Genomic DNA, 21,324 nt, shown 5'->3' with positions numbered 1-21,324 from the left:
ATGGTCGCAAGTTACACCACCCCACTCGCAACAATCCGTACTAGGATTCCAGAGCCGCAGCTTGGTTGAAAGTGGAGAATTGAATTTGAGGTTTTCCTTTAACAGGAGCAACAAAGTTTTCTGGTGGTCTAAACATTGGCTGTCAATGGGAACGAAACTAATATAGAATATTGAGTGTGTAGTGATCAGGAAAAACCATATTGAAAACCTCATTCTTTGGCAACAAGTGAAGTTGAAGTGAAAGAGCTACAATTATGGGCAGTGGTTTTAAGATAGAGCTGGGGGTGACTTCAGGTACAAAACAATAGCTTGACTCCAAATCTTCAGATAACCAGTTTAAACAATAGCTTGACTCCAAATCTTCGGATAACCAATTTTTCGATTCAATTTTTGTATTAGACACAAAAATATAATATCACAATATAACAAATGGGACAAAAAAGTTTCTTTTTAAATTTTGACGCCCAGGATCTTATCATTACTTTTCCTTATTCATCTTGTCACTCTAGATAGTGAAAGGTAAAAGGTTGGTCATGAAATTCAATAATATGTGTGTCTGTGTGTGTGTGTGGTAGTAAATTTCCTTTATATGGGAAATTATCACTAAAGTCCTACTTTTTCCAACAAGGACACAAATCAATTAACTCCATTCAACATATTGTTTTATTTGGAGTTGTTTTGGTGTTTTACATATTATTTAATTTTTTTTTTCTGTAGTTCATACTAGGGGCAATTTCATAATTTTATTTTACAAATTAATGAAGACTTAACCGTCATGTGAATTTGAAGGATGAGGGTTTTTGGCTCAAAATAATACATTAGATTTGTTACAAAAGGGTAATACTTCAGGAGGTGTTGCACAAGAGTTAGATGAAATTCACGCGAACTAAGGGCTATTTTTAAACAACATTCTAATGGAAGGGGTAATTTGTCAAAAACAGAATATTACAAGGGGGTTTAATGCAAAATTGAAAGTTACCAGGAATTTTTTGTAACTTGAGGTACAATTATGTGGGTTATGTGCAATTTGTCAAAAAATATAAAAGGAACCACTATTCCATAATACTTCAAAACCTATTTTTAACAAGTTTTAACCTTAAAATACAACTTTTCAATAATAATATAATTACATAATTGTTGAGAAAAGTTCAAAATATATTAAATGACTAAGAATGTTTGTTTTATGTTTTGTAAAACAAACTCATATATTATATTAATTATTACGTTTAGATTCATAATATATTTAAAAACTGATCAAAGATCAATTTTTTTATCACCGTATTACATACCAACACCGTGTGAAAGCCAAGTTTTTTGGTCCACCTGTATATCAATCTCTAGGAGGGCTGCCAGGTAGCGTAGCTTTGGCCTACGCTGCGGGTACACACTAAACAAGTCTAGTTTTTACCACAACTATGTGAAAAACACCAATCCATTTGAGCTATAAGAGGTTTTAACTATAGAAGCACAAGCATTAAGTCTAGGAATTTCTAGTCGTTCGTATCAAAGAATTTCCAGGCTCGCGTACCCAATTCACACAAAAGGCAAACCTTAATTCTCTCTTGTGCACCTAGACAGTTCATCGCACGAGAAGGAGGGAGATCCTCCTACCCTCTCTTGTGCACTAGACAGTTCAACGCACGAAAAGGAGGGAGATCATCCTACAGGCACAGGGTCTAAGTATATTTCAGGGGGGTAGGATCCGAGTTCCCAGAAGACGTAACACATTTCTTCTTCACTTGGAGCATTTGGATGTCAGAAAGAAAAAATCACCATCTCACCAGACATTCTACCGTATCTTCAATTGCGTTTCAAGTTTCAACCAAAAAAATCCTAATACAGCCAGCCCTGATCGCTTTCGCATGCTATGTCAACATTCCAATGTAATACCCTAGCCAACCAGCTTAATCACCAACCAGACGAATAATTGTCTTTATCTCATCAAAGAAAAGATCACAGTAAGAATCAAGCCATTCAAAATAAATGCTTTATTTAATAGTACAAGCTCATCGAATTACATTTCTATACTGAAGGAAACATGTCACCAATGAAGTGAGGGAATTATGAGGATCCGACCTCAGGATCCTCTCAAAGAATGAGAGAGTAAAGGCTTTTTGCTATCACATCCTTGTATGCTCTAAGTAAAGGTTTTACGATTTACACTCAACTTACTACGGATCCCAACTGGGAAAATGAATGAATCTGAATATGAAGTGTGAAACTCTTGTATGATAAGAAATATACTGGATACGCATGGCAACGGAACCATCTTTTTCTGGAAAGTTATCGCTTTGTTTCGTCCGTTGGTTGCTGGGGATCGTATGGACTAGAAGTGGGTCATCGCCTCATTGAGAAAAGGAAGTCAGCCAAAATGAAAACCAGTTGATCTGTAGGAACTGCTTGAAAGATCTGGCAGCTTGAGTGTTGCAATAATACCAGCTGCAAGGGCGCTCAATGATGCCAGAACAAATGCAGGTATATTTCCTCCACCAAATAAAGCATCCCATGGACCCGCACCAAGAGATACAATCATCTAGACAAACCACTTGCACAGATTAGAAATAAGTGTGCACAAATAATGTAATCCACCAAAATCTGTCCTCAAACAAGAACGATCAAGATCTCAACTTAAAGCATCTATACTACTATACAAATGTAAATCTCATTTTTACTTTTTACAATCATTTTTTAATTAATAATTAATCACCTAATTACTTTCTTTTAACATTATAGCTCTACCAGATCTAGTAATTTGCATTTTCATAAACTTCTCATCACTCTAAAAAAAAAAAAAAAAAAAAAAAAAAAAATTAATTTAGGGCAAATTAAAATAAAAAAATCTCCCAAACTATTGAAATTTTGCAGATAACCCCTTCCAATGCAGAAAGCCCCCTACACTATAAAAATTAACAAATCAAGACATTGTCATCTTCCGACCGTTCGTTGGGTTGGTCACTTATCTACCCTTAAATGTATAATTATTATATAAATCAAAGAAAGGTAGAAAATTAAAAATTACGGAAAACCCCATATTGAGATGACATTTCATTAATTTGGTTACCTTTCTTGGACAACTTCACGGCTCTCAACTCTCATGACACAACACACTCAACCCTCTCACCACTCAGCCTCACAAAGCCCCAGTTTTTATAAGGTTTATTGGGACATCAAAGCAATTCATTCCCAACTCTGTAATACAAAATACATCAAATCACATATTGATACATCCCCAACTCTCTTGTAAAAGTCAATCGCATACGCCATGTACACTGATTATTATGGATAGCTTATACAGTTTTGCTGAGCAGTCGTAACAATTGATTTTCTAAGCTCAGCTGTATCTTGAGAAAGAGACCTTATACATACACTCTCTTATCTCCAACCCTACCGCTCTCAATCCGTTAAACCTTATCCAAATGCTCATGACCTCTTCAACTCCACCACCCGAGTGTTCTTTAATGACCACAAGGCCCTATGGAAACCACCACTATCACCACCACCAAACCATCCAAAACAACAACCAGCATCAGAACCAGCACCGCCAACAGACATGCCGAGAGGCCTCTCTCCACCAGCCTTTGCCTCTGCCACAACTATTTGTAAACCCTAATTTCCCTTCTCTTGCCTCCGTTGCTCCATCAAAATCCAAATTGCTGTTGTTTTTCTTGAAATGTCACCAAAATGCACTTTGGCCACCCCAATAATACACCCTTGCAATCTGACTCACATCTGCTATGGAAGAGGCTTTCCAACAAGCAATTCAGTACAGTGGTGTCCATAGACACATAGACAATGTGTTTCTTAGTTTCGAATTGAAGATTTGTGATTCTGATGACTACACATTCTTTCTTCGAGACACCTATGCAGATCCGCACAACCATCAAGAGTGCAGCTTTGAGCAGGACCTTCTGCATCCACAGCAGCTCGCCGCTTCCCATGGTCCATACAGCAGTAAATTTCTTCGCAAGGTCTACCACATTCTCAAAAGGGACTGATGACTGGGAGGCCGACTTTGAGGAGGGGACGGTCATCTTTGGTGGACCCAATGTCAATGGCCTCCACATATGGTTGAGGAATCAATTTGTGACTCAATTGTTTGAGTTTTGGTTTCTATTTTTGGAACCCAAGATTCTGCTAGATGAAGAAAAAGATTGGAGAGAGATGGGAGTCGGTTTGTATATAAGTTTGGGTGATTAGTTGCCATTTCAATTTCCGGTTAACATATGGATCCAAATCCTATTAGAGCAAAAAAAAAAAAAAAATCCTAGTTCTATTAGAGCAAAATAATCCAAGGGCTTTTATATCTGTGAAAAGGATAAGACTGTCATTTACTATTTGTTGTTTGGTTGACATTATTTCTGTTCCCTAGTTAACAGACAACAGATGGCAAGAGGGAATATGCAACTTTTTTATGAAACCTCAGGGTTTTTATGCAGATTTAATAGTTTTACCCTCCAAAAAATTCAAAGTCTAAGAGGGTTTTTGCAATTTTTGCTTTTACTTTATAATAGACTTTTATAACGTATGTCTATCCACATACATATTCTATTTGGGAAACAGACATTATTTCTTTTTTAGACTTTTACAATGTATGTCTATCCGCATACCTATTCTATTTGGGAAACAGACATTATTTCTCTTTTTCAATATCTATTGGTCTAATGTGTGTCCATCAATATTCTCATTCTATTTCGAAAACTAATATATATTAATTAGTTTGTATACAATTTTTAATGAATAATTAATCGCATATTTAATTTGTTTCATTCATCTACATTCCTTTTCAATTTGAGATTTTTTTTTTTTTTTTTGATAAGTCCCTTTCAATTTGAGAAATTAAAGTACGCTAATTAAATTATAAACATTTTCAATGAATAATTAATTACATGTTTACTTTTTCCAAAATGGAGTGGGACTTCATAAAAATGAAAAATCACACATTTACTTTCCTTCAATATCTATTGCCTATTGGTATTTTATTTATTTATTTGGTTTTCATAAAATGCTCGTAGCACATGTACTTTTACTTTAGTTACACGACATAAATGATTATGTTGTTGATTTAAAGAAATTGCTTTCTTCCAACATAGCCGAAAGAATACAAAATTAAACAACCAAAAGAGAGAATAATTGAAGCGGAAAAGACAGCATTTAACTACCTGAGGTACAACAATTGCAAGATTTAGAACTCCAATCGCCAACCCTGCACACATGTAAAGCTCTTCAGAATCACAACTAAGCTGCTAAATCAGATGACAAGAAAAATAGAGAAGAGGTAAGGGAACAGATATAAGTTTTATACAAACCTTGGCCACCTCCAGTATCAGCGGTCAATTCTGCCGTGACAGAGAAGGGAACACTATAAGTGACCTGCAATAAGCATACAGTTAATGAAAATTAATTCCATGTTCTGAGTGCATGAACAATTTATAAAATACATATAAGGTGAAGGTGTGAAAAGCTACACGAAAGGAATCTAGAACACTAATGCAATATACTTACAGAAAGTGGAAAGCCAAGAAGAGAAAAAACAACCAAGGAAGCAATCTTAATTGTTCCTTTTCCTCCAATTACATGTTCAATCCCTTCTGAATAATCTTTCACTGAAATTAAACTTATGATAGCAGTTCCTGCCATGCAGGCAAACACGATAAAATTGCTCATTGCCCAAACTAGTCTTGCACCCATCCGCTTACACATTGGTTCAATTAAGAAAGAACTGATGCCAAGAACAACCTACGCAAAAAAGATGTATTAGTTTAAAGTATTAATGAAAAAATTATCAAGAGAACATCACATAATAAAATAAACCCAATCCATGTACCTGCAATTCATAGTTAAAATCTAACTATCATTTTGATTATCTATGTCCAAAATCTACAAAAATTAATCCTAATGATGCTCAATTTGAGTTCTTACTGAATTCAATAGCAAACCAAATGCACCTTCTCTGACACCTTGATCATATAATCGAACTTCAGACATTTCCCCTTTCGGGTCCCCGTGATAAACTTCTCTCCCCATCCAATCCGTGTCAAAAAGGAAAAAGGGAAACCAGGACAGCTGCATGTAAGAGTAATTTCTAAAAACATGAGAAAAAATAAAAGTTCAAAACAGCAATAACCACATATATGGAATATGTGCGCGCGCGCGCACAATCACTGACAAGGTAAACGACTCAAGGCTGTTTTGACAGAACACCAGCTAGTTGTAGAAATCAATTGTGTTGCATAACAATGAAGCACTTACCCAGGTAAGAGCCATGACAATTAGCACCGAATGCATGCCCGGAGGTAAATGCCTTAAGCTGGTCAACAAATTTACCAATACTGCTCCAGGACTATCACTGAAACTTTCATTTCCATTTTCCTCAATTTTAGAGTCTGGATTGTTTATATTTCTATTCATTTCGTAACCATCTTCAGAACTTTTCGCCACTGCATTCTCAGTGACACTATTATTATCAGTCTGTGATTTTGAAAGGTCAAAAACAAGCTGTTGAGGATCATCCAAGAGTGGAGCAGAATCTGACAAACGTTGAGGCGGCTTTGGGGTTAATGGAATCTCCTTGGCAAAATAGAGAGTCACAAGTGTACATAGAGTCAGGAAGCCCTGCAAACACACCAGACATTTTTTTGGTAAGTACCAGACAACATTATTGAATTAGTAGTATATGATGCTAAAAGTTGTATATGATAGCAGAAAATTCCCGGCTACTAAGGCACCGTTTGTTTGAGCGTAAAATATTTTTCGGAAAATATTTTTTGTTTTTTTCTGGTGTTTGGTTGTCGCAAAATATTTACGAAGGAAAAAAAAAAATTAAAACCTAATAAAAATAACTTATTCAGCAATTTTCGGCAAGCTATTTTACACGCCCCACCGGATGGACTCGACCTCAGCCTCGACCTAGACCTTTGCCAAACACCAAAAAATAAAAAAATAAAAAGAAAATATTTTACCTAAAAAATAAAATACGTCGAAACAAACGGAGCCTAAACTCGAGTATAGCAATTGAAATATCTCAATCAAAGAAAAAGTAGACGTGAGAATTAATTAAGTTAATTGATTTAAATACACAACATAATATTTCGGAAGTTATATAAATGTTTCCCAAACTCAAATATACCCTATCATATGCCCATTGGCATATAACAAGCAGATACTCAACTCAAATTAACAAAGCATTAATCTTAACCATATGGATATAATATGTTCAGACAGCATCATATATCATATATTGTAATGACAAAATGAATCTAGATTCAGATTATTCTGTCACTAATCATAACCATTCAATAGGGTCACATTAAACAAAAATTATTATGTTACTCAAAGCATTCCATAGTAATAAAAAATGAAAAAAATAATAATATCACCTCATAATTGATCACTAAAAACAAAACAGAAAACCGATTTTAATAATTACGCAAATCCATCCAGCAATGAAAGAGGAATGAACATACTGATTTAAGATCAATAATTTCCAGGAAGAAAAAGAATATAGGATACTTCTCGTGTTTATTTTCTATATGGTGAATACTAACAAAACATTAATACATTTCACAATTCAAGCCACAATAGACATGTATTTCATTACACACACACACAAAAAAAACCTACAAATATGTCCAAGTATAGGAAATACATAAATACCAAAGATAACTCCATATGTGTGAGTGTCTGTGTGGATTCTACGCTAATTTATAACTCACCACGGCAACTAAAAATGCTGCTTTAAGGTTTCCACAGGCTTCACAGCAAGCTACGCTCTTCAGGAAAGGAAACCACCTGCTTAGAGACGAATTGTCAGATGAATCAATCGCCAACAAAGCGGTTTATTGTTATTTGTGGTAGTTTATGCAACTCAAGAACCCTAGGAGAGAACTACAGATATTTATTGTTAATTGAGGCGAAGCAGAATTTATGACACTCAAATGGCAAATTTTGATCTGTAAGTTGAGATGTCTCAATATTAAGAACATATTTTGACAAAAAGAGGAGAAATTATTACATGGTCCCGGCCAATCACCATGTGACACATCAGCAAAAAGCTGATTAAAGCTAACACATCTCTAACGCATTTGCTGATGTGTCACAAGATGATTGGCCCGGGACCATGTAATAATTTCTCCAAAAAGAGTGACAGAAATAAAAGAAGTATGGCACACTTTATTGCCAAACCACCACATAGACATATACAAGTGCATTCACATACAATATTAATATATTCCAACAAAGCTGCTCAGGAGAAATTTTACCTGTGCCAGTTTCCACTAGCACCAGAAGAAAACCCCAGGATGTTTCCTACAGCCATCCACGAGCAAAATATAGCATTTGCTGAGTTTCTTTGATCCGGGCCTATCACAAGTAGTAAGACATTAGAACTTTAAACTTGCTACAACAAGACAATTATGTCAGAGTTAACAGTACTGAAAAGGCGCCCACGGGCTGGGGTGGGGAGAGAGGAGGGATGGTGGTGGGGTTAGTTCACCTGATAAATCAGCCAGAAGCGCGCGAGCCGGGCCCTGCAAAGAATAAATATTTTATGTTTGTGTGACCCACATGTATATGGTGAATAACTTAGAGAGGTTTTAATCTGATAGTTGTGGAGCATGAATTATTAATTTTAACAAGCTCACCTGCACAGTATTATTAGCAAGATCCAGCATCCAAAACCCAATGATGAAGACAATAGCTGCCCTTGTTCGAGTACCTTTATACAAACTGCATTTGCATAAGTTGGTTAAACAATTTTTTTTTTTTTTTTTTTTTTTTTTTTTTTTTTTTTTTTTTTTTTTTGTAGCATTAAAAATAATAATAATCAGCAGAAGGAAGCAGAAACCTGCAATGTTCTTTTGTATCCCCTAATAAATATCCAATGTCTGCAGCAAACCCGATAATTATCACCTAAATTTCAAACTTTAGTTTAGCTGATATAAAGGCAAACTATAAAAAAACTACTGAAAAAATGAATACGGCTCATTGATGCTCACAGCAACTGAGATCATGAGAGATCCAACAAGAATAAATGGCCTTCTTCTTCCATATTTTGAATGGCATTTATCACTCCATATACCAACGAAAGGTTGGACCTGAAAGACCAGAAAAGCAAACAAACTGGTAAAAAACAAAAGTCAAATTTATTAGAACCAACAGTAAGTATACATATACAGAAATTGTTTTATTTAACTAAAGCTTTCTAAACTGATTAACTGTTTAAGAGCATCTTACTATATGACAGAAATCAACGAGTAGAAGGACAAGAATAAATTGATGAAATGTATTCAGGCTCCGTTTGTTTCGACATAAAATATCTTCTTCGGAAAATATTATCCTTTTTCAGGTAAAATAATTTTTTTATTTTTTTTTATATTCCGGTGTTTAGAAAGGTCTAGGTCGAGGTTGAGGTCGAGTCTATCGGGTGGGGCGTGTAAAATAACTTGCCGAAAATTGATGGGTAAGTTATTTTTGTTAGGTTTTAATATTTTTTTTTCCTTTGTAAATATTTTACGACAACCAAACACCAAAAAATAAAAATATATTTTCTAAAAAATATTTTACATCCAAACAAACGGAGCGTAAAAGTTGAAATAATACCGTAGATATGCTAAGGAAACTAAGCATAAAATAACCATATCAAGTATATCAGACAACAACCAACCGAATTGTAAATCTTTCCAACCTAAGAACTAAGATGCACCTTTTTCTGCTGCTTCTTTTCTTAGTGTCATTAAGGCAAAAGGTGCCTTCAACAAAGAATTGGCAAATCCACCCTTGTAAGAATTTGGTTTTTCAACGCACATCTGATTAATGAAGTGTTTGTTTCAGTGCACCTCGGTACACGTATCTGGTTGATGAAGTGTTTGTTCCAAGCAGATAGAAAATATGTACGATGAAAGAAGCCATGTGTAATAGCCCTCACCCTACCCGACACAATATTGTCCGCTTTGGGCTCCCCCGGACCAGATTTCCCAGTAAGTCACCCAGCCTGGCACTACTCCTACATAAGTACGTTTAACTGCGGAATTCTGATGGGTTCATGGCCATCACGGCTTTAAAACGCGTTGTATCATAGAAGGGTGTTAAACCTACATATAGCACTTCACCTTCACCTTCACCTTCACCTTCACCTTCACCTTCCCCAGGCCGTAGCCAGCCAGCCCAGTGTCTCACACCCGCCCACAGAGGTCGTCACACCATTAAATCTATGAATTAATCATACTTCTAATCATGGCACAAAGCAAGAGTGTCTTAAGATTTAAGAAGGAGACTGGTCTTAACTCCCAAGCCCTAGGTTAAGGTTTCAAGACTGATGGATAAAGAAGAACGAAAGAAAAAAAGGATCTAAGAAGGGGGTCCAGTCTACAATAAACTTTGACCATTCTTTGTGGCCCTACTATCCCATATAGCCTACGGCTTTGAATGACATTCATTAAAATTAATGCAACTTGTAAGTGTTTCTTGTGTATCTTTGAATAAATACAACAATCTATTTAAGTCACTATTTTTAACTATCTTTGAATTTTTTTTTTTTTTTTTATAAGTAATAATAAATTAAAAAGGCGTTCAAAAGGGGAACGCGTCCCTTAAACATTAGAGGAACCGGAGTCTATGGCCCAAAGAATCCAGAAAAGTAGTTAAATCATCAGAAGAGGAGCAAGAACTCCTCTTCACATAACTAAAGAGAGGCTGAATAATAACAAGTTTCAATGTCGCCGTAGACAACTCCTTCCCTTCAAACATTCTAATATTTCTCTCCTTCCAAATACACCACCAAACGCAATGTGGTTAACTATCTTTGAATTTTACAGGTTTAAATACTGCAATTAATCCTACAGACAGAATGAGGAACCACTCTCCAAGCTACCATCCATCATTCTATACACCATTTGATCTTCCACCATTCCAAAAAAGATTTACAGCATGGAAAACCCATTAGATAATAATAAACAAGGAAATAGATAAATACCAAGGCTCTTAACTGATTTTACAAATTAATAGGAGGTGGTAAATAGATCGAGATCCTCTGCATTGCAAATTTAGGTCCTATGTCGTCCAGGCATTTAAATTGAGAACACAACTTTAAATCTTTAATGTAACAACTTCAAATTGACAAAGAAGCAACAACTACACAAAGGTGTTCAATTCTCGATTTAATAGTATTGCAGTAATTAGAGATGACAATTTCCTCCTACCCGGCCGGTTTCTGCCCCACCCCTAATGGGGCGGATTTGGTAGCCCCTAAATGGGTTTGAGATGGGTATGGTAAAACAATTGAAAACCCAAAGCGGGTCTGAGGCGAGGGTGGATTTAGTGATGAACCCGCCCCCACCCCGATTATATATGAAACTTTAAATTTTTATATACATATATATTTAATATTTTTAAGACCTTGTTACTTTTCCGGAAGTGTGAGTTAATATATTAATATTCAACACTTAGTAATTTAAAATATGGGCCAGCTTATTTATCAACCCAATTTAAGCACTTTGGGCTAGTTTTCTTTTACTAAATAATAAAAGTCGCATAAGCCGCCCCGTCCTGCAATTAAATGGAATACGTGGGGCAGAGTCGGTACTTCGTTGCCGAAGTAGGGGCGGGCATGGTATAGCAATTACAAAGCCGTCCTGGAATTGGAGCAAAGTTGGTATGACGAAGGGCGGAGTAGGGTTCAGCCAAACTTGTCCCAACTCTGCCCTGTTGCCATCCCTAGCAGCACTGCAACACGATGTAATATGTTGCATTGCCAATGTAAATGTGTTGCATGAGTGTTACATCGTTGTTGCAAGGGTGTTGCATATGTGATGTAGTGTATTGCACAAATATGTGTTGCACTACTAATTTAATAGTGCACAGGATGAGCACAAGTGCCACAAGACAATTAAGAAATCGGAGAGGATTCGGATCAAAGGTCTCTGTGTCCTCTTTGTCCATGCAACATCATTTAGTAAGGTTCAATTCCTAGTAATCGAACTATTTACAGTTAATATGTAGTCTAATGTTTCCATCCATGCAAGAAACCCATTTTTGAAGGTATCAAAAGAGGCTTTAAACTCATTCATTAAGCACCCCAAACAAAGACTCAACAATAAACATATATTTTAGCACTGCCTCCGCCTTTCCACATCTATGTTAGATATTTTTGTGATGTTGTGGTCCGAATTTGGTGTTGGGTCGCAACGCAACCCACTTATGACCTGACAAACCATTGGATGAGCTTTGTGTGGGCCAAAGGGGGCTTGCCCCCGAGGAAAATTTTTGACGTGTTTTTGCTCATGAGTCGTGGACCCTAACAAGTCTCTTGTAGCCCGATATATAAGGGCGCTTAGGGTTTAGAGTGGTGTAATAGAAAATCTAAAATTCATACAGAAACTGAGTAAGGGGCTGAAAACTTGTAATCTCTGATTTTACACATAGTGAAGACTTTCGCCAGATCTCAACCGTGGACATAGGCTGTTGCCGAACCACGTATAAGTCTTTGTGCGATGTGTTTACTAATCTGTCGTGAATCTTGATTTTATGTTGGATTCGTTGCGTTTGTCATAACAAACTGGTATCAGACTTTCGATTCGAAGTAGGGATGTCGCCCAAGTTTCTAGAAATCGAAAAGTTTAATGGCAGAAATGATTTAAACCTGTTCAACAAGGGTTTTTCAAGGCGCTGAAGGGGAAGGATGCACTGCCAAAAAAGATCAAGGACAAAGATGAGGTTATGGAGAAAGCACACAGTACGATTTTGTTGTGCTTGAGTAATGAGGTTCTGCGAAAAGGTGTTGGAAAAACTATGGTGGATGGGCTGTGGCAGAAGTTGGAGTCCCGATATATGACGAAATCTCTTGCAAATCGCTTGTATCTAAAGAAGCGGTTGTTCACTCTTCAGATGCACGAAGGTTCGTCTCTGAAAGACTATCTTGACGAGGTAAATAGTACCATCATGGACTTTGAATAATATTGATGTCAACATAGAGGATGAAGATCAGGCTATTATTTTGTTATGTTCTGATATGAGAACTTTGACGATACAATGATGTATGATAGAACTGCTTTGTCCATGGAAGACGTGAAGGTAACTCTGAATTCTAAGGAATTGCAGAAAAGGGCGTTTGAGGGCAATACAAAAAGTTCGGCAGAGGGGCTATTTATTAGAGGGAGAACGAATCAAAAGGGAGGGTCTAGCAGCAAAGGTCATTCCAAGTCTAAGAACAAAACAAAGGTGTTGAGATGCTTCATCTATCACAAGGAATGGCACTTCAAAAAGGATTGTCCGAAGCATAAGAAGGGAAAGGTAAAATCCTCTGAAGTTGAAAGTGTGACTGTCATAGAGGGTAATGATTCATATGGTGGTAATGTTCTCGATATTTTAATCAGCAGCTCTTGCGATGAGTGGATTCTTGATTCGAGTTGCTCATTTCATGCTTGTCCAAACAAGGAGTGGTTTACCTCTTATCGATCTATTGATGGAGGGGAAGGTCTGATGGGGAATGATGCGGCGTGTAAGGTTGTAGGTATCGGTACAGTTCGAATCAAGATGTATGACGACATAATGAGGGCATTGATTGATGTCAGGCATGTACCAAAACTGCAAAAGAATTTGATTTCCCTAGGTACACTGGATTCCATCAGGTGCACTTATAAGGCTGGAGGTGGAGTCATTCGGGTTTCCAAGGGTGCACTTGTGGTGATGAAGGGACTGAAGAAGCATGGTTTATATGCTCTGCAGGGTAGCACAATAACGGGTTCAGTTGTTGTATCGTCCTTGAGTCCGGATTCAGATACTACTAAATTGTGGCATATACGGCTTGGGCATATGAGTAAGAGGGATGAATGTTCTGAGTAAGCAGGTTTTACTTGGTGGTCAGAAAACTGGGAGGCTAAATTTCAGTAAGCATTGTGTCTTTGGGAAGCAGTGCAAAGTGAAGTTCAGTACAAGAATTCACAGGACCAAGTGTACGGTGGATTATATTCATTTTTATCTTTGGGGTCTCTCTCTGGTTACTTCACATAGTGGTGGCAAATATATGATGACGCTGATTGATGGCTTTTCTCGGAAAGATTGGGTTTATATTCTGAAGCACAAGAATGAGACTTTTGTTACATTCAAGCAGTGGAAGACCTTGATTGAGAAGCAGACAGGAAAACAGGTTAAGTGCTTGAAGACAGACAATGGCTTGGAATTTTATGATGGAGAATTTAATAAGTTTTGCAACACTCACGGGATTGTAAAACACCACACAGTGAGGAAGACTCTGCAGCAGAATGGAATTGCAAAACGGATGAACAGAATGCTATTGAAGAGGGCACAGTATATGTTATCCAATGTAGGGTTTTACGTTGAAGTTGTTTCTACAGCTAGTTACTTGGTGAACCGGTCTCCATCGACTGCTATCGACTGTAAGACTCCAGAGGAGGTATGGTATGGTTCTCCTACTAGTTCCAGTAATTTGAGAATATTTGGGTGTCCAACGTATGCTGATGTGAATGAGGGGAAGCTTGAACTGAGGGCTAAGAAATGCATATTTCTTGATTATCAGCCTAGGCTCAAGGGATACAAATTATGGTGCCCAGAGGCTTCGAGAAAGAAGATACTTGTTAGCAGGGATGTGACCTTTCATGAGTCTGCAATGCTTACTCCGCAGAAGGAGGTAGTTGATTCAGGGAATGCTCAAGGTGTAGTGAGCAGGTGGAGCATGTAGAGGTTCCGTTAGAGGATAGTCTTGTTCGATCGACTCATAAGCAGGTGCAGTTTTGGGCTGAGGGAGATGCATAGTTACAGCAGTATAGTGTGACTAGAGACAGGCCTAGGAAGGATATTAGGCCACCTGAGAAGTATGGGTTTTTACATTCTGATTCGGTTGCTTATGCACTTAGTGTGGTAGAGGATATTGATGAGCCGTGTACTTATCATGAGGCTATCACAAGTGGAGAGTCAGCACAGTGGTCGTTGCCATGAGTGAGGAGATTGAGTCTTTTCATAAGAACCAAACTTGGGAGTTAGTTAAGAAGCCAAAGGGCCAAAAGATTGTGGGCTGTAAATGGGTCTTCAAGAAGTAGGAAGGAATTCCAAGGGTGGAAGATGCAATGTACAAGGCACGTTTGGTGACGAAGGGCTATACAGAGGGAAGGGGTGACCTTCAATGAATTGTTTTTTCCTGTGGTGAAACATAGCTCGATCCGGGGCATTACTTGCTATGGTTGCTCTGTATGACTTGGAGCTTGAGCAACTTGATGTCAAAACTTCTTTCTTGCATGGTGAGTTGGAAGAGCAGATTTATATGCATCAGCCTGAGGGGTTTGAGATTATGGGAAAGGAAGATCATGTTTGCGTACTGAAGAAGTCCTTGTATGGGCTGAAGCAGCCTCCTAGATAGTGATACAAGAGATTTGACATATTTATGGTTGGGAATGGCTACTGTAGGAGTAAGTTTGACAGTTATGTGTATCACAGGAAGCTTTCAGATGGTTCGTATTTGTACTTGTTGTTGTATGTTAATAACATGTTGATAGCTTGCAAGAACATGTCAGAAATCAACATGTTGAAGGCTCGGCTTCGTGGTGAATTTGAGATGAAGGATCTTGGTGCTGCAAAGAGTATATTAGGTATAGAAATTCACAGGGACAGCGGAGCGGGCAGATTGTATTTGTCACAGAAAAAATACATTGAGAAGGTGCTGGAACGCTTCGGTATGCAGGCATCAAAGCCTGCGAATACTCCATTGGCTGCCCACTTTAGACTTTCAGCACGATTGTCACCACAGACCGAGGAGAAGCTAGAGCACATGTCTCGTGTTCCTTATGCTCGTGCAATTGGTAGCCTTATGTATGCTATGCTGTGCACTAGGCCAAACATTTCACATGCAGTTAGTGTAGTGAGCAGATACATGGATAGACTTGGGAAGGTCCATTGGCAAGCTGTGAAGTGGATATTACGATACGAGCGTGGCACTGCAGATGTTGGGTTAGTCTATGACAAAGGCAAAGACACGTGTGGGAGTGTTGCTGGATATGTTGATTCAGATTATGCTGGAGATCTTGATAGGAGGAGGTCAGGTCCTTGACCGGATATGTCTTCACTCTTTGTAAGAGTGCAATCAGTTGGAAGGCGACTTTGCAACCCATAGTTACATTGTCTACTACTGAGGCTGAGCAGATGGTAGCTACAGAGGCAGTGAAGGAAGCTATATGGTTGAGAAGCTTGGTTGGTGATTTAGGCTTGCAGCAAAATGATTTTACTGTGTTCTACGACAGCCAGAGTGCCATACATTTGATTAAAAATCAGATGTTCCATGAGAGGACCAAGCACATTGATGTCAGGTTTCACTTCATCAGAGATGTGGTTGCACAGGGTGCTATTGTAATGAAAAAGATTGGGACAGCATAGAATCCGGCAGATATGATGACTAAGTTCATTCCTACACTCAAGTCCAAACAGTCTGGACTTGATTGGTACTTGCAGTTGATAAGGCCCTTAGGGGCATATAGAGGAGGCGAAAGGAGTAGCTGGAGATTGTAGAGCTTGGCATAATTTGAGCCAAGGAGGAGATTTGTGATGTTGTAGCCCGAATTTGATGTTGGGTCGCGTTGTGACCCACTTATGACCCGACAAACCGTTGGATGGAAACATTTTGACCCCTTTTCGCTCACGGTTCGTGGACCCTAATTAGTCTCTTGTAGCCCAATACATAAAGGCGCTTAGGGTTTGGAGTGGTATAAGAGAGAGACTCTTGAATTCATACAGAAATAGAGTGGGGCTAAAAACTTGTAATCTCCGATTTTACACATAGTGAAGACTTTCACCGAATCTCGACCGTGGACGTAGGCTATTGTCGAACCACATATAGATCTTTGTGTTCTTTGTGTGGTGTTTTTACTTTTTTGTCGTGATTCTTGATTTTATCTTAGGTTTGTTGCGTTTGTCATAACAATTTTGAATAATTGAAAATATATATATATATATATATCATTTATACTTCTATTTATATGGACATCCCCACATTGGTTTGTCCATCTTTTAAAGAATTGTCACTTGGATATAAACATATTATTTTGAATCCATGTCCCACATCTATGTCCATGTGGTATACCAGACTTGTCCCCTATAGCTGTGACTTAAAATCTACCCAATAAAAGATAATATATATGTATAACGTCCACATCACAATATTATGATAGCGGGTCACAAGTAAAAACCTTGCTCCTCGCAAATATAAAAGGAACTTACCCTATACCAAATAAGATAAAATGGCACTGCCAACAATTTATTATGCAAACTTAAAAATGAGTTTGGACAATATTCAAGACAAATAAAATAAAGTTATAGTCATCACCTACCACAAGGCCAGTAATAGGGCCACAAAGCCAGATAAATGAAGAAAAAGCATGCCCTATTCCAAGCGTCTGCATCAATGAATAAAATAAAATAAAAATTGCAAAGTTAACCAACCAAGAAATCAGAATTCACTAAACAGAAACTACAAATAATGAATACTGAACATGATGAAAAATTATTATAGTAGTATATAGAAATATGCATATGTACGTATCTTTAATATATGTAAATAGCACGTGTAGATTTATATACTAGTAACGAAAATGAATAACAACAAGAAAATGAAGAAAAATTGCAAAATCAAGCTTGATATTGTGATATTAAAGTATACATCTTCAAAAATGTTAATTGTCAAGAAAAATTATCAAAAGCTAATAATACAAATTTGTGTTCCTCTTAAATGCATAGACACTTTCCATTAAAATAACTATCCCAAGGAGAGCCCAAAAAGTAAGGGAAAGTGATCAAATGAATTATGGGGAATCACCGCAAATAAATGCAATGGCATAAGACATACCTAGACAAATTAGCAGTATTTTGCACCACATGTTTACACAATACAATGTATTATGCAAAGCATAATAAATTATTTGCGTAACATGAATACTACATCAAATGTGGCTAACCCATTGCCCAACGCTCTCAAAAAAAAAAAAAGGCTCCCGCCATTGCGGGGTCTGGGAGGGTTGTACGCAGCCGTACCGACTCCAAGTCAAAATGAAGCAACCTTAGCATTGCACCAAGGCTTGCCCTCAATACTATATCAAATGTTCTTAAAATCATCTAAAGCTCTTGCTCATTTCAGTCATATACAACAAATGCCTTTCAATGAAGAATTAAAGTTATCTTCAATTAGAGCAATGCACCACATTTTTCAACCATTTTATAGCATTGCAAATGTGGGAACAAAAAAGGAAAAATTCAAATCATGGCTTTTTTTACTTTTATCTTCATTAGTTTTAAAACAAAAGAGGAAAAAGAACTCAAAATGATTCACTAACAATTAATATTTAAATCAAAGCACCTCTTAAGGACACGACCTATCCCAAAAGTCATGCATGCAAAAATAAAAACTCTATTCATGAATTATCACAAAATTAATTGAGTTTTCAAAAGTCACATTCTTTCTATACATACAAAGCTCATTATATTTTCAAGAAACAACTACAAATGTTCATTGGCTAATTTCCAAATACACACTCATTGTAAAGCCAGTGACTTTACAAAAGTTGCATTCTTTTTTTATGTCTAACTTATTTAGTCAATCCGCTATGTGTTCAAAAAGGATAAAACAACCTTATTTGGTTTCCAGAATCACATTTGAAACTGTTTTTATCATTCTTACCCATTAGGTATCTATCTTCTTTTGTTGCTTTTCTTTTCCAGCCATATATAGATAGATCTAATTTATTTTAGAATTTTTTTTCTCATTTAGTTCATAGATTGTTGTGAATTTCTGTCTAAGCGTTGTTTTTCTCTTACACAATCAATTCTTAAAATGTGGATTGCACCTGAAATTTACTAGTTGTTCTATCACACTAATAACCGGACCAAATATAACAATTAATAAAATATCCACCCCAACCTCTAAGGAAAAAAATATATATATGTGCTCAAATTCCAAATGCACGCATATAAATCAAAATCTCTTTCCTTCTTTCCATCAGTTAACTTGATCAAGTACTAAAAGAATTCACTATAAAATTGACTCCAACACAAATTCCAAAAGAACCACAAAAAAAAAAAAAAAAAAAAAAAAAAAAAAAAAAAAAACTTTTCAATCTTACATAATTAATTCGTATTTAAATGCCCATTCTGTTCAAGCTTTTAAAATTAATATTTATGGATCCGAAATCTGAACAATTAGACAGCTACCATTTACAAAGGACCCAAATTTTGCATAAAAGCAAACAGAATACCGCATGAACAGAAAAATCCGAAATCACACAAATCAATATCCATATTTGTAAATTATCTGCATCTGTATAGAGAGATGACCTGAATGTAAGGAGTGAGAAGCGAAAGTTGCAAAGCCCAACCGAATTGAACACCGGCAGCGACCGTACAACTCAGAACCAAGGTCATCAAACTGCTGTGTTTGGCTGGTTGCTGAGACGGGGATGTAAGTGGCGGATCGGAGAATGACCCATTAGAAACCCTAGACTTCTTAATCAACTCGATCTGTTGAAGCTGAGCTTCGTCCACACCTACCAATTCCACTTCCGCCTGTTTCAGATTCTGGTAGGGCACGCGAATCGACACCGAGTCCATCTTCTCCAACACTAACCACGGATCAATCCCTCAATCATATATATATGTGTGTGCGCATTTGACGCTGACGCTGCGCCTAGTGATTGTGGTGTAGTTATTCTTCTTCCCAAGATCTGATTCCAATGTTCTGTGTGCGTGTGTGTGAGAGAGAGGAGAGAGGAGATCGAATTTGGGCGGGCGGGTACGGGTGATCAGTTTTTGAGTCGTCTGATGAGAGTTTGCAGGGAGTAACGAGTTTCGTGTCTCCGATTCAGTAATTGATGCACCGCAGCTGTATGAAGGGTTCTGCACTGGAGCCCATATACACCGTCAGATGAACATCCGGATCTAGTGGGCCCGCTTGAAGCATCATCCTACTTCTTCAACACGAAGAATCAAGAATCAGTGTTGAATCTGTACTAGCAAAAATCAGTAAATGGACAACTCTTAAATATTGTGGAATCCAATTTTCAAAAAAAAAAAAAAAAACACAACTATACCATAATGTAACACACTTATATCACAATTACATTAAAAATGCTATACATATGTAATAATTTCTAAAAATTTATGTAGCACATTTATTATATAGAAATACTCATATTACATTAAGTTGTAACACTATTAAATTGAAAATTTAGCGTATTTATGTAATTATTGCATCAAAGTTGTTTTATTAGACATAGAATCAACACTATACAAAATTCTTTTAGACATAGAATCAACACTATACAAAATTCTTTTATTTTTTTACTTTTTATTCTTTTTTTTAAATTATTCAAACGTGAAACTCGCATTCTCACGTCACATGTTCTTTATAAAAACTTGAAGCCTCAACTATTTTTTTAATAAATGAGAAAATATTACTCAGTTACAGTGGTTAGCAGCCTGTTTGTAATTACTGTTAGTATTAAAAGAAATTATTTTGTACTGTCAAAAAATTATTATAAGTAACAAACATGTTAGGTGTTTTGTGACCTATTATAATAAATATTTTTAATAATTAAATAATTTTTGAATTTGTTTAGTAATAACATTTTTAAAAACAATTCAATTACTAATTTTATAATAATTTTCTTTAAATAGATGTTATCATATTTGATAATAGTGTAATTTTCTTTATAAAAAATAAAAAAGATAAAATTGTGTAACGAAAAAAGTTATTTAAAATATTTAAATTCTTTAAATTTTTAAAAATTCTACCGAACTAAAATTGATAATTATGAAAAAATACTTTTAATGATTATTAAACACATTTAAAAGTATTAGTTTAAAATAAATAGGCTTTTAAGTGGTTCAAACCAAGTCTGAGAATGGAGACAAGTCCAAACGCGTGGTCATAGAGCTGTAGACTTTTCAATTTGCAATACCAAAATGGATCACAGATCAGGACCGTTGATGTGAAATGGTCTTTGTGTTTGCAAACGGTAAAGATGGAATTGGCTTTGTCACAAAGGAAGCGTGAGGCCCACCACCGACACTGAATTGTTGGGGGAGTCAAAAGTTAATCAAAATTGGCATACGGTGGATTCATACACCTCACCACCATTAGATCATTGCCAAGCGTGAGTGCGAGTGATGTTCGCCAAAATCAAAGCCATAATATTTTCAATATTATATATATATATATATATATATATATATATATATGATCATGTAAACATCGTTGATCACTGATCTGATCAGTTGGTGAATGAATTTGAAACCTTTGAAACTTTCTATCTAAGCAAGTATAGTTTGTTAGATATA

At 36.5% G+C, this 21,324-nt stretch overlaps 1 protein-coding gene across 2 annotated transcripts; it reads right to left on the bottom strand.

Annotated features, from left to right (window-relative positions):
* Window positions 1–1,953: 1,953 nt before the first annotated feature.
* On the bottom strand, window positions 1,954–19,859 carry LOC132294875 (sucrose transport protein SUC3). 2 transcript variants are annotated; one of them, XM_059792887.1, is made up of 14 exons: window positions 19,324–19,859; window positions 17,328–17,393; window positions 8,994–9,092; window positions 8,843–8,907; window positions 8,640–8,724; window positions 8,492–8,525; window positions 8,259–8,358; window positions 7,713–7,788; window positions 6,250–6,612; window positions 5,920–6,063; window positions 5,503–5,736; window positions 5,307–5,370; window positions 5,160–5,203; window positions 1,954–2,533 (listed from the first exon to the last, which is right to left on the bottom strand). In XM_059792887.1, the coding sequence occupies exons 1-14, from the start codon at window positions 19,594–19,596 to the stop codon at window positions 2,363–2,365; spliced, it is 1,818 nt and encodes a 605-aa protein (XP_059648870.1). In that variant the 5' UTR covers window positions 19,597–19,859; the 3' UTR covers window positions 1,954–2,362. The 2 variants fall into 2 exon arrangements, with proteins under 2 accessions (XP_059648870.1, XP_059648872.1); XM_059792889.1 differs by lacking the exons at window positions 17,328–17,393; window positions 19,324–19,859 and having other exon boundaries at window positions 8,843–8,882; window positions 8,994–9,060.
* Between the last annotated feature and the right edge of the window lie 1,465 nt (window positions 19,860–21,324).

The sequence above is a fragment of the Cornus florida genome, unplaced genomic scaffold (genome assembly GCF_030987335.1).
Source record: "Cornus florida cultivar Cherokee Brave unplaced genomic scaffold, ASM3098733v1 CherokeeBrave_3.0.0_Hap2_Chr02, whole genome shotgun sequence".
Taxonomy (NCBI): Eukaryota; Viridiplantae; Streptophyta; class Magnoliopsida; order Cornales; family Cornaceae; genus Cornus; species Cornus florida.
This window is presented reverse-complemented; position numbering and strand designations above follow the sequence as displayed.